General features: G+C 37.1%; 1 protein-coding gene across 4 annotated transcripts in view; it reads left to right on the top strand.

Moving 5' to 3' along the window:
* The first annotated feature begins 295 nt into the window (after positions 1 to 295).
* Positions 296 to 13,328, top strand: part of LOC136827793 (scm-like with four MBT domains protein 2) — a 38,315-nt gene continuing 25,282 nt past the window's right edge. Inside the window, exons 1-4 of one of the 4 annotated variants that reach the window (XM_067085256.1) lie at positions 296 to 551; positions 3,332 to 3,436; positions 8,023 to 8,096; positions 12,597 to 12,724. In XM_067085256.1, coding sequence (XP_066941357.1) covers positions 3,334 to 3,436; positions 8,023 to 8,096; positions 12,597 to 12,724 — 305 coding nt within the window. In that variant the 5' untranslated portion in view covers positions 296 to 551; positions 3,332 to 3,333. Of the gene's footprint in view, positions 552 to 3,331; positions 3,437 to 3,744; positions 3,831 to 8,022; positions 8,097 to 12,596; positions 12,725 to 13,328 lie in introns of those variants that run through there. The other 3 variants (XM_067085261.1, XM_067085269.1, XM_067085277.1) reach the window with 3 other exon arrangements.

Here is a 13,328-nt window from a genome sequence, read left to right as displayed (position 1 = left end):
CTAATGATACGAAAGTTATGTTCAGCTTCTGGGAAATCAAATTACATAACTTTAATGAAATTACCCCAAAAGAACTAGAGAATTTGCACTCCATTTCCAAAAAAAAAGAAAAAATCTTACAACTCTAATCATACGAAAGTTGTGATCAGCTTCTGGGAAATCAAATTACATAACTTTAATGAAATTACCCCAAAAGAACTTGAGAATTTGCACTCCATTTCTAAAAAAAACAAAAAAAGGAAAAATTTTACCACTCTAATGATACGAAAGTTATGTTCAGCTCTGTGTTGTTTTTAATGCAATACCTGAAGCTCTTCCTGAGTCACCGCCGCGTAGTTTTTCTCGTCCAGTCTTCGGGCATAAGTGATTTTATTACGTGCACGTGTTTTATGTGGCCATTTAAATTGACGCAGTTATTCTGAAAGCATTTGAAAGAATGTCTTTAAAGTAGTATCATAGTTACACCGATAAATTCTTGGGTAATAATTCCTTAAGTGAAAACTTTGAACAGGTAGCTTCGGCCGTAATTGTGTCTCGGATTAATACTTACCGTAAGTCAGGGTATAATAAGTATATGAGTTTCGGTAATTTACTGTGATTGACCTAGATTTATTGTGTTTATTATCAATCTAAATCTGTCTGGATTTTCGTAAGAGCTCGAAAAACGAGGTAAAATGGATAATTAAGGCAGAACTCTATAGTAGCTCCGCGCAGCCGACGGCACCAATTTGTTTCCTATTTTGATGTTTCTCATTTATGTTATTTATATCTTCTATATTATTATTTTGTCATTATTTTTCATGGGGGGCAACGTGCCCAGGTGCCACCCCACCTGGATCCGCTAGTGACTCTATGGACTGAAGAATATTAGGCTAGCCTTAAGTCTCTTTAGCTAATGTTGATGAATGTATATATATAAAATAATTTTAAACTCTAATTGAAGGATCATTTTAAACTGGGCCGCAGGCTGCCGTAGTCTAGTTTTAGTTTATTGTAAAAGAAAACTATTGGGTATTGGGTATTTCTAAGCAAGAGCTCTGCACGGACTGTTACCTTCGAAATGGAGTTTTCCTGTTCTTTTAGTGTTGCCGATGAAAGAGTTGGTGTTATTTATTGTCGGTTAATTATTATTCACCTCTATCTCTACCCAACGTGGTTGGGAACCCTTTGGGAATGGGGAGTTTTGGAATTGTTGGGAGAAAGAGTGGACTGCCATGTTGATGTTATGGAATGGTTCCGCGCATTAGCAGATCCAGAAAAATTTCATGGGGCGTCCACCAATTTTCATATACATACATACATATGTATATATATATATATATATATATATATATATATATATATATATATATATACTCTGTTTTATTATTATTTCTATAATCAATTTTTTCCCATTTTTATATTTCTTATTTATGTTATTATTATCCAAATCTTCATTATTATTATTTTGTCATTATTTTTCGTGGGTGGAGGCACATGCCCGGGTGCCCCCCATGGATCCGCTAGTGGTTCCGGGCATGCGCAAGTCATCAGGGAACCTTATGTTCCAGAAGGGATTGGCTAAGGAAACCTATTATAAAAGGAACTATACTAACCTAACTTACCCTAACCTAACTTAGCAGGCCCCCTGGTGAAGGAAATGACACTTTACCGGAAGCGGTCCTATAACACTGTGCATGTGAGATAGCAATCCAGGATGGCCAGCATACAACTTCTGAGGTTAATTGCAGGTTAATTACTGTCGACCGACTAAAAATAACAGTAAATTCTTGATAAGCAACCAAAATACTGTAGGAAAAATCAATTTCCAAAGTAATACCCTGTGCTGAGGTATTGCTTAGTTCTACCAACTATTGTGATGGCATTGTCTGTCCGCACTTTTTCTGCCTGCCCTCAGATCTTAAAAACTGCTGAGGCTAGAGGGCTGCAAATTGGTATGCTGATCATCCACCCTCCAGTCATCAAACATACCAAATTGCAGTCCTCTAGCCCCAGTAGTTTTTATTTAAGGTTAAAGTTAGCCATAATCGTGCTTCTGGATATAGGATAGGCCACCACATGGCCGTAGTTAAAGTTTCATGGGCTGCTGTTCATACAGCATTATACCGAGACCACCGAAAGAGGATCTATTTTCGGTGGCCTTGATTATAAGCTGTACAGAAAACTCAGATTGCGCCGAAGAAACTTCGGCACATTTTTTGTTTTTTTTAAATCTCAAAGTAATAACAAATGAAAGGTCAAATCAACCTGACACTTTTACATGATATTAGAATCTTCTTTCCTTTCATGAATTAATTTTATTTCTGCTGTATTGATTCATTAGCTTATTTTTATCAATGAATGATCAATGCAAAACTTCCCTTTCCCTCCCTTACCCCTTCCTCCTCCACCCCTCCCCTCTTTCCCCTTCATCCCTTCCCATTTTCTTCCCCTCCTCCCCCTTCCCCCTTCCCTCTCCTTTCTCCTCCCCCCCCTCACCTTCCATCTGGAAACAGATATTACTTTCATTAACTACAATCACAAATCAGTTACAATTTCTGTCAAAACTGAAAAGTATTAAATAAAAAAATATCAAAAAAATTTATAGACATGCATTTATTAAAATGCACCAAAAAATACAGAATAATTTTTGAGACACCAGGATTTTCTTACAATTAATCATGGCTACAAAAATAAAAGTGTGGGCCCCTAACATGGAAGGAAAATCTACAAGAAAAAAAAATAGATTTTTTATTTCTTGTAGCAATTCATTCCATGTTTGAGGCCCATGCATTTATTTTTGTAGACTTGACTAATCGTAAGAAAATCCTGGTGTGTCTCAAAAAAATTATTTCTTACATATTAGTGCATTTTAATAATAGTATGTATATAAAAAATTTATATTTTTTATTTTATTTTGCATTATACTAATATATATATATATGTGTGTATAATAATTTTTTCCAGGATTTCAGGGGGGGCAAGTGCCCCCCATGCCCCTATGTGCAGGTGCCCATGGATAAGTAGTCAGAGAATATCTTTGAGTCCTGTCTTTAATAGGTACAATATTACATAATAGGTATCATAAGGATACAAAGATTTCAAAGGCTCATACAAGGATTTACCCTAACCTTACTTTTCCCACCTGACACAGGCTTCACCCGCTCTTGGAACCCCCTACCTAAACTGACCTAGAATGCTCCAAGCCATTACAGACCCACCTAACTTTGCCGTCCCTAACCCAACCAATCCTGAATTGAGCCCCCCTTCTTAATCTGACCTAGAACACCACAAATCATAAAAGTGAAATATAGAACTTCATCCTAATTGAAGAGTTAATTTTGCTCCACAGACATGGATAACGAACAGAGCCAGGCAGTCCAGCCTGTAGAAGCTGATGAGGAGACGGACTCTTCAGCAAACAAGGCAACAGAAATCTCAGAGAAGCCTCCAAGTGGTGAGTTTATTTTTTGTTTTGCTTAAGGAAACTGATATTTCTTGTGATGATGGTATTGTATTTCATACAGTAATACAGTACTGATAAAGCTTTTCTTGTAGTTTAGTTTCTACTCGGTGTATTGTTGTAGTTTTTCATTTGATGTATACAGCCAGTATTTTAATATGTACTTAAATATAAATGGCAGTTCTCTGTTGTTAAACATCCAGCAAATGTGGGTGAACAAATTCTAAAGTAAATAGTTTTTTAAATTCTTGTGGTAGTCGGGAAAATTCACCATTTCCAATTTCCTTCTCTCCTGAACATAGTTTTGAGAGTCAGCACTCATGCAAGACTCTTCTGACAACCATATCTCGCCTTTGCTGTTCATCATGTTGATCTTCAGTTTGGTATTGTGTGTCTTTTCTTTATTATTTTACTTTATTAACCCTCACAGTCTGGGCTAAATATATTAAACACACCCCTAGACCGGGCTAAATTTAAGGATGGCCAATTTAAAAAAAAATCAGTGGAAAGAAGATATGCATATGTGCATGGTATAAGAAAAAAAATTCTAAAAATTTTCTGTGCCTTCCAGGGTAAGTTGGCAGTGAATATTTCCAACCATGTGCAGGGCCTCTTTCTAAAAGACAGTCATAAAAATACACCAGTTTTACCAACTTATAAGTGTTTTTTCTAATATTTTTTTTATTTGTAAAATTATAATTACAGCTTGCACAATATCATACTAGATAAGAACTAAAAGCAGTAACAGATTCTGAGTATATTTATTGTAAAATATTTACGAGATGTCCTGGGTTCGGGAGTAGCCGTACATTCTACCATGACATCTCAGGTCAAGCTGATATCCCTCTCTCATCTGCTGAGCTTCTATACTGGCCGTATAAGAGTTGCCAGAAGTCATTTATGACCCATGGAAGTGATCTGATCACTTTTCCCGCAAAATTTGTTTAAATTGTATGGCACAAAATCATGAACATAGATGGATGTTACCAGGACTCCACCACAAAGCTATATGTAAACATATATTGTTACCCATCCATAAGGGGTTAATTGATAGTTCTTTAATCTACTCATATCCCGTATACTTTCAAGAGCCTGATGAATTCTATAATGGAAATGTTAAATGAAAAGAAGGAATAAACACGTTAGTGTATTAACAAGGGAGAGTGAATAATCTTCTGCACCTCATTAATTTTTTTTTGTCTACATCAAGCACTCACCTTGGTGTTGAGAATTTCAGAATTCAAATTTGTACCCCATTTTAAATCGGTCAGTTCACGGAAGGCAGTTTGCATTGAAGAGCACAGACAGAAAGAACAGTGATGTGTATGTTGTCAATAAGTACAGTATAACTGTCTTGTTATCTAATGCTCACATAAAACCAAGCGTCTATATTTGTGTTCTTCAGAAATCTGTCAAAAGTTAGATGACCTACTTTAATATTGTGGAGCCTTGTGAAGGAAATTGTTTTCATAATATAAAACAAGTTTCTTCGTACAAACCCGTTATTATTATTAGCCAAGTTACAGCCCAAGTTGGAAGAGCAAGATGGTACAAGCTGGGGCTCCAACAGGGAAAGCAAACTATTACAGAAAAGAAGTTGAGATAATAAACTATTTAATAGAAATAAATGAAAATATAAAACACTTAAAACTATGAAATGGATCATGTGAGCATGCTCAATAAAAGATTCATTTGCATATACACTGTAGTTTGAACTTCTGAAGCTCCAGTGATTCAACTTCGTAAGTAGGAAGATCATTCATAACATGGTCACAGCTGGAAGAAAACTTGCAAAAGAAAATCTTGAGTGTGAGAGTTAACTGCATTTCTGGTACTATGTAGTGGATTCTTAGAAGATTTGAATGCAAAATATGCTCAGAATTAAGAAAGGATTTTTAAAGCATGCACAGTGAACTAATCAATCAACGATGCCAGTGATCAGTGCTAAAGTCTGGGATAAATTTATTAGAAGCCAAGTTTTATCCAATACTTTTAGATCATATATATTTGGCTGTATTCATCCTGAATATTCTTAGTTTACCAGTCTCCTTTCTGAGAGAAGAAGAATAAACTAGTCTTACTATACAGTGAAACCTCACTTTAACAGACTAATTTGAGGGAAGGTCATCTGTTAGAGCGGATTGGCCATTAAAGTGAAGCATTTTTTTTTTATGTCTATTGTGATGTTTATTGGTAGGCTAGCCTCAGCCTAGGTGTGATAGGCTAACCACCGACTTACATGAAAAGATTCACATTATGAAATACTGCAAACTGATAATAAAGGTAATAAAACCATTTTTACCTTATATATTATTGACATATCTTCATAATAAATAGCCTATTCGAGGAATGATTCCATATCAGTGAAATCAACTTTTATCTGTGCGAGGCCAGCTGACAAAATGTAAACATTGAGTTTTGGTTGCGCTCACAGCAATCTTTATCTTTCGGTAACCTTTCAGACATTTAAATGGCAGTGTAATTATGGTAGTAATAACATTTAGGATAACATAATATTAATTTTTCATTAAAAATTCATTATCATTTTGGTGGTAAATAACTGTTTAGAACAATTCAATCATACGAACGATAATTATGTATGATAATTATCGTACATCATTGTATTGTAAGGGTTTGTGATTGGCGATGAAATGTAGACAAAACAATGGTTTCCCTTTTAGATGATGTGTTGGAAAAACATGATATAGAATTGGCTTTGTTATTTCGTTTATTTTGAATATTTAGGGATATAGTAAGGAAAATAGTATCATCTTTACATAGCCAGTATTTCAAAAGATACCTGTAGTTGCAAAAGCTAGCCTATTCACAGATGGTTTAGTAATTTAGCAGTCGTCTTCTACTGTCATCTTATGCTACAGATATGAGATAAATTCATGAAAATTTGCCATAATTTTCGACCTCATCTTATCTAAAGGTTGTCTTATACACGGAAATATGCTGTAAGTTCCAATTTCGCACCAATGCCGAGGTAAGTTCCAATTTCGCACCAATGCCGAGGTTAGTCCGTGAGTAAACGTAAACAATAGCAGCCACTACCCTTGGCCGGATTTTGTCTGTGAAATCCGATGTCCATTGGTTCTGGGTCTGTTAAAGCGAGGTTTTACTATACACACTGCCTCTGGATCCATAGGTTTGTATTTACAGTAATTCACTTTTCTTGAAAACTCTGTAGAAGGAAGCAATATTCAATGGCCAGTGGGGTGGAAGGGCATTCGTGATTAATGGATTTTTATGAAAACTAGTTTTATGCCATGAAAACTTGACATCCACAGTATAGTCATGTTTGAGCCTCAATTCCGCTGTAGGTGGGAGGCTGGGATGTGCAATCCCCTGTACAGTATTTGCAAGTGCCTGTAGGATCCAGTGCTTTAAGGGGTCTAGTAACTTATAGGTTGTAAGAGGTGAGGTCCAAACCTATGGCATGTGTAACAGGTTAAGAGTCTTTTGGAACTGGAAAAGAAAATTAACCGTGACAGCTGCAAAAATCCTCAAAAACTTTATTTCTGTGAAGGATCAGCGAAGAAGAAAATTACAAGCCATCAACCTCTTCCAACATGGGTAGCATGGCCTTCTATGACATTTTAAGACAGGGTATGTCTTACTGTCTGTGTTAAAAAGGAAAAGAAGAAAAATATGTTTGAAACTGGTGACTTGCATTCTTGCTAGTTTTGCTTTCTCTAACCATTACATTATTGTAAGTTTTCAAGAGGAGACCAAGTTTGGTAGCACTGCTCCAATTTTTTCCCCGTGGAAAGCTGTAGCATGGAGGTATTTCCCCTGAAGTATCTGACCAAACATAATTAAAGAATAATAGTTCTTATCAGACAGAGCAAACAGTCCTTACCCTTTAATGATGATGGAGGACAATGAAGGCTTGGTGAAGTATGATGTAAAAAATTCCTGGCCACCAGTCAGTTGGTTCTTGGTATGAAATCAAGAACAAATAACAAACCCCCTATAACCATTATGGCATGCATAATCTTATCAGACATTGCAAGAGTCACACTGATTTATCTCTAAGAAATGAACTCTAAAACTCTAAAGTAAAGGGGGAAGTAAAGGAATAGAGAAGTTAACTTGGATAATGCTCCTTCCACCTGATCAGCTACCAGAACAGTAGTGCTTGATATGATGGAAACTTTGCTAGAAACTCAGGGTGCAAAGGCTGAGGTTGTTCTGGTTCATAGGAAAGAAACCCCGTCTGATTGTCTGAGAAACACCAAAGAAGGTGCGAGACTTCAGAAGCTGGCTCCCACACTGGAAAGTCAGCCCACAAACCATTGCCATGATATAAAGGGGAGCTGTCATGATCACCATCAAGTATGTGAATTGAACTAACCAGCCGGTTGTTTCCCCGAGTGCTTCAATAGTGGGTGGATCCTGTTGCCTACACAAAAAACAATAGAGGCACTACCGGAAATAAAAAAAAAAAGGCTTGTCACGCAAGTATAAACCTTAGCTATGCAATTACTTGGTAAGTACATATGAAACTTAATTTTATTATGAAAATATGATCTTTGTATCTCAAACTTGATTCCATTGTGTAACTGTCCTTTCAGATGAAGAATTTGAGTGGGAGGAATACCTAGAAGAGACACAAACAGAAGCTGTGCCACCCTCCGCCTTTTATCATGTAAGTACAGCACATCATTTACTCGTGACCACCAAATCTTTGCAAAATAGCTTGCTTCCTGTCATAAAAAAAAAGCTGATAAAGCAACTACAATTTGAAATTAATTGTATGTCTCACAGAAATGCTCAATTAAATGATTGATAAAATTAAATACGTATGCAGAACCAAATAATTTTTGTTCTAGAAATATATTTTTGTAAAGTAGTTCAACCAGACCATTGAATCACATTTGTAAACCTATAGGTAACCCAAGGATTTGTCTTGAGACCAGTTTCACAAATTAGGGTAAGACAAAATTAAGAAGTTAAGTATGGAAGAGACCACATGGTACTGGTGAAAAGTACTGTAAAAGGAAAAAAGCAGTACACAACTGAAGAGATAAAGTACATAATAAAAATATTGCATTACCAGAAAAAGTCTTCGAAAAGGTGATATGTTTTCTTAAGAATCGTGAGAATTGAGGATAAGTTTCTACCACTGATATTTTAATTCTAGTTATTCCACAATTGTGTATGGTATTTTAAATGGCCATATGGAAACCCTTCTTTAAAGTACTTCATGATGTTGAATGAAAATGTTTATAAATATCTTAAGGGAATCTTTCCTCATTGTATATCATGATTTTTAATGCCAGTGTATATCATAATTTTTAATGCCAGTGTTTTATAAAATGGTATAGGGAAACCTTTTATCATTATACAGTATGTTATGATATTGAATGCCTCATGTTGTTTAGTACAGTAATTTGTTCATACCTTCATTGTTCACATGTTTCAGTATGAAATATCAGAAATGTCATCATCACTTTGAGATTTAAAAGTACTGTTCTAAAAACTATTTGTGACCATGTTTTAGACAGATTTCTTATCTTACCTGTGCTGTAATGAATTGAAAGATAGGAGAGTTAAGTAACTAATTAAAATTTATACCTGAAATTTAAGTGGGGCCTTCAGTGTCCAGTGCAGCCCTGCAAAAAAGCCTCTTTTTGGCAGGAGCTGCTGGACTGGTGGTATCTCTGCAGAGTTTACCTTTGGGGCTTTCTTTTGGGGCTTCAATAAGAAACAGTTCAACAGATCTAAATACCACTCTGCTTTTGCTCAACGAGGAACCACCAGGGTCATCCTGAGTTGTGGGGTGATTAGTGTGCAGGTGATCACTCAATGAATCAGGCTAAACAGAGGAAGGTGTATATCCAGGTTGTTCCATGGATTTTGAAAGGCTGCTTCAAAATTTGCCGTGGGTCTTGGACAGGGGAGCAGAATATCAGAAAGTTTTCGTCAAGCTGTGTTTCAAAAATTAATCGCTGGTATTCCACACAACTTGGAGAGCCGTCCCCTACTATCAAGATGTATCATTCATCTCATCCTGACAACTCAGTGGCATGGTGAACTACCAACTCATGCATCTGCCTTACCAGCAAGCACAGAAGTAGGAAAGCTGCCTCTGTCGTCCTTATATTGATGTGTCAGAGAACAGAAACATTACCAGAGTGGTAGGTCATAGGAACTCCCACAGGGAGGTTTTTATCATCCAATTACAAGGCAAGATCCTCCCTCACTTTCTGGCTGAGAGGCATAGAGAGGATTGGTGATGATGTTATTGAAAAATTTGCAGTGCTGGGGTAGCTGTTCGTATTTCCTTCATCAGGTATATATAGCATACAGACTGAGAGGAGGAGGAGGAGGTTGGTGAGGAAGTGGACAACCATGCAGGGAAATAAGAGGTTTGGGAAGCAGTATTGATTGTCATTGGTCATATTGCATCAGGAGTTACAGCTTTAACAACAGCAGAGGTAGGAATAGCGACGGCAGCAGGGAGTTTATTGCCAAGGCAGGGACCCCAGTAGCAGGAACAGAAGAGAAGCCTTTGACTCGACCAAGTGCACCAAAAAGACAGCAGAGTTGATACCCCAAAAAGCTGAGAGATTACTGAAGTACCTTTCTTTATTTATTTCACTTTTCAGCTGAAAACCAGAGGGAAATCAGCCTGCAAAGAGTGACAAGTTAAAGGAAAATGTAAAAAATAATTGAACATGTTGGAATAAAAAGTAAAACTGATACACATGAATTCAGAAGATGCCAGCAGAAAGCAGGAGTGCATTGGTCCTTGCTTCAACATTCGGAGATCAGGGGACTCCACAACTGCACTAGACAAACCATTCAACATTTTAGTTGTAAGCAAAATAAAACTGTTAGAAAACTGAGTAGTATTAAACCTGATACCAGAAAATGACTCACTGTTTGCAGCAGCAGCCTGTCTAGTGTTGCATGCAAAAATAGCTAGGTCGAGCAAAGGTTTTTTGTTATTGTAGTACACTTTATGCAGCAAACATAATGAACTCACATTACCATTGTGCCACAAGTTAACATCAAGAATTGGTAAAATAAACTTGACTGATGTCATAACTCTATCCACAAGTTTGAAGTGAGAATCGGCACCCAAAAGGCCACACGGGAAAATAGTACTGTTAACAAAGAAGAAGAAAAGAGTTGCAACACTTAGATATAATAGCTTCTTCCTGAACCATTCGAAAACATTTTGGCTGTATACCAACTTTTTGAAAAACAGAGGAAGCAGTATTACTTATATGCTTCTTAAAAGTCAGTTCCTTATTAAAAGTTACACCTAACATCTTGAAAAGAGTCTCAGAATTCTTATGGAATCCAGAGATTTGGCTATTAAAAAAAGGTGTAGACCAGAACAGGGGAATGGTTGATGTCCACATGTGGGACAGTCACCAGTCCAGTGCCATGCCTATCATGAGTGGTGAGAGCAGACCAGTCTTCCACCATCCTCTAAGATTCCCCCATGGGTTGTACATCTTGGAAAGAACAATGAGAAACAGAAGAGGGCCAAGTCCTAAATGAAACTGATCCAGACCTTGCAGTTCAATCAGGTTGCCCCAGGTCCCTCAGTGTGAGGCACCTTTGATGTCTACCAGAGAATTGCTAATGCATCTCTCGGTATATTTTGCATGAGAGGGAAGGGAGGTGTATTATGTCCCGATGAAATAGCAGGATTTTTGTACGCTTCTTTATTTGGTTCCATACCTCTTCCCCTGAGAAGGAGACCATTCAGCACTTTTCCAGTAAAGATCCCCAGCTTATATTCAGCCCGTGCAAAAGGAACAGAAACTGTGAGGATCAGTGGTCATCGGTGATGTAAAGCATTCCCATAGACACACGTTTGCCAAGGACATTTACTGTTACATTTACCTTTTGAAGGAGAGTTAGCATCTGTCATGCATACACAGCAACAAACCAAAGTCCAGAGAAAAAGCAAAATTGTCAACTGCTGAGCCTAAAAATTCACAAAATGGAAATATTTTAAAACGAGTCATGATCAGAGAATCAGAGGCTTACTGATGACTGAAGATAAAGTGAGTGTCTGCAGGTTAGTGAATGGGTGGCACTCCCCGCCCCCTCACCTGCCACTGTGGAATTACCATGTTAAGAAGCTTCCAGGACCAATTCACCTGTCACTGAAGATACTTCTGTATAAAACACAAAGGATTGTATTCTTTTAGGAACAAGTCATACAAATGCAGAAAGAAATAAAGTGAAGCAGTAAAAAACCTGAAGTAGTACTTAGCACACAACAAACACAAAGAAGCAGTGCAACAAAATTCTTCTGAGTGCTAACAAAGTAACTTGTTGGCTGATATTGGGCAAGCAAAACAGTACTCAGACATCAAAAGAAAAATTTAACCAAAGGAAGACATAAAAAAATATTGGTAATTACATGAAGTATGCAAGGTACTGACTGTGACCAAAATTCACAGTAGAAATAATCGTTTTGTCACGGGTAGAATAGAATTGATAGAGAAAAGTGGAAAGGCTGAAGGAATAATGAATCAGCAATGAAAAATGGAGAATAAAGAAGGGTTAATGATTGTTATTGAATATTGATAACTGGACTCTGCCAAGATTACAATATAAAAAAGCTGGGAAAATTCAGATAGAGCTGAACAGTGCTACAGCCCGACAATGATTGAAGAGGGTTGTTGGTTCCTACCAGTGAATTCAGGTAGCACATGCAAGAACAATCACCCCATCTGAAAGACAGAAGACTGAATCTGGGGACATTTTGAAACCACAAATGCAATCATTAGAAGACTGAATCTGGGGACATTTTGAAACCACAAATGCAATCATTAGAAGACTGAATCTGGGGACATTTTGAAACCACAAATGCAATCATTATAGGATTGATGGGGTTGTGATGAAACAAGTTCATTTTGAACTGCCACTAATTACTCATTTTCTGTTTCAGAATAACACTAATACCCCTTTGGCTGTGTAAAGATTTGCCAAAACAGTGGTTTGTTTGGTGTGAAACTAGAATTTGTAAATTTATTTTTATTACTGTATCACATCTCGTGGTGTTAGGGATTAGTTTATTTCAAGTAGACTTTGTTTTAAGGCAAAAAGGTAAGCTTACCTACCATAACAAGAATATTCCTATTGTTTGAGTGGTGTGTAAGTTCTCTTATTGTTTCAGGTGGAGAAGAGTCTTGAATCTGGCATGGAAGTTGGTCAGATCTTGGAGGTAATCCATCACAATGAAGAAAATGTCCCAGTTGGTTATTGGATTGCCAAGATTGTGACTATATGTGGTCCACTGTTAAGGTACAGTGATGTGTTTCTCAATTTATTAACAGTAATGAACTCCTTTGGGTCATGTCAGGGGTAAGAGACACAGATTAAAAAAAAAAACAGACCTGAGTGTCCATTGCTTCATGAAAATTTATACCATTAGATGAAGGAAAGGCCTTGACAAAGTGATCTTCACCCCACCAGAATGAAACCATTCAAAAGACAGACTCTCTCTCTCTCTCTCTCTCTCTCTCTCTCTCTCTCTCTCTCTCTCTCTCTCTCTCTCTCTCTCTGAATAAACAAGAGGGATATAGCATTGTCTAGCATGGCTGAGTGTTTCGATGGAGAACGGAGAGTCATCAGGCTGCTTGTAGGGCTTTTGGTGGTGTTGAAGCATGCTCATGTATGCATTTGATTTTTTATTTTGTTATTTTGATGAAATTTATCAACACAAAGTAAAGCTTATGTTTAAGTATGTATGTGCACAGTGATAATGAATCTGTAGGTAATGATTACCATAGGGGGTTAGTTCCACTTCTTAATCGTTTACTGCACAGTACTGCCATTCCCGCTTCTTTTCTGCCAACTTGCTGTCCAATTAACTACTACTTCCTAGCGCAGATGTGGGGTTTTCTCT

The sequence above is a fragment of the Macrobrachium rosenbergii genome, chromosome 3, assembly GCF_040412425.1.
Source record: "Macrobrachium rosenbergii isolate ZJJX-2024 chromosome 3, ASM4041242v1, whole genome shotgun sequence".
Lineage (NCBI taxonomy): Eukaryota > Metazoa > Arthropoda > Malacostraca > Decapoda > Palaemonidae > Macrobrachium > Macrobrachium rosenbergii.
The sequence above is the reverse complement of the archived record's forward strand: the minus strand, read 5'-3'. Positions and strand labels throughout refer to the sequence as shown.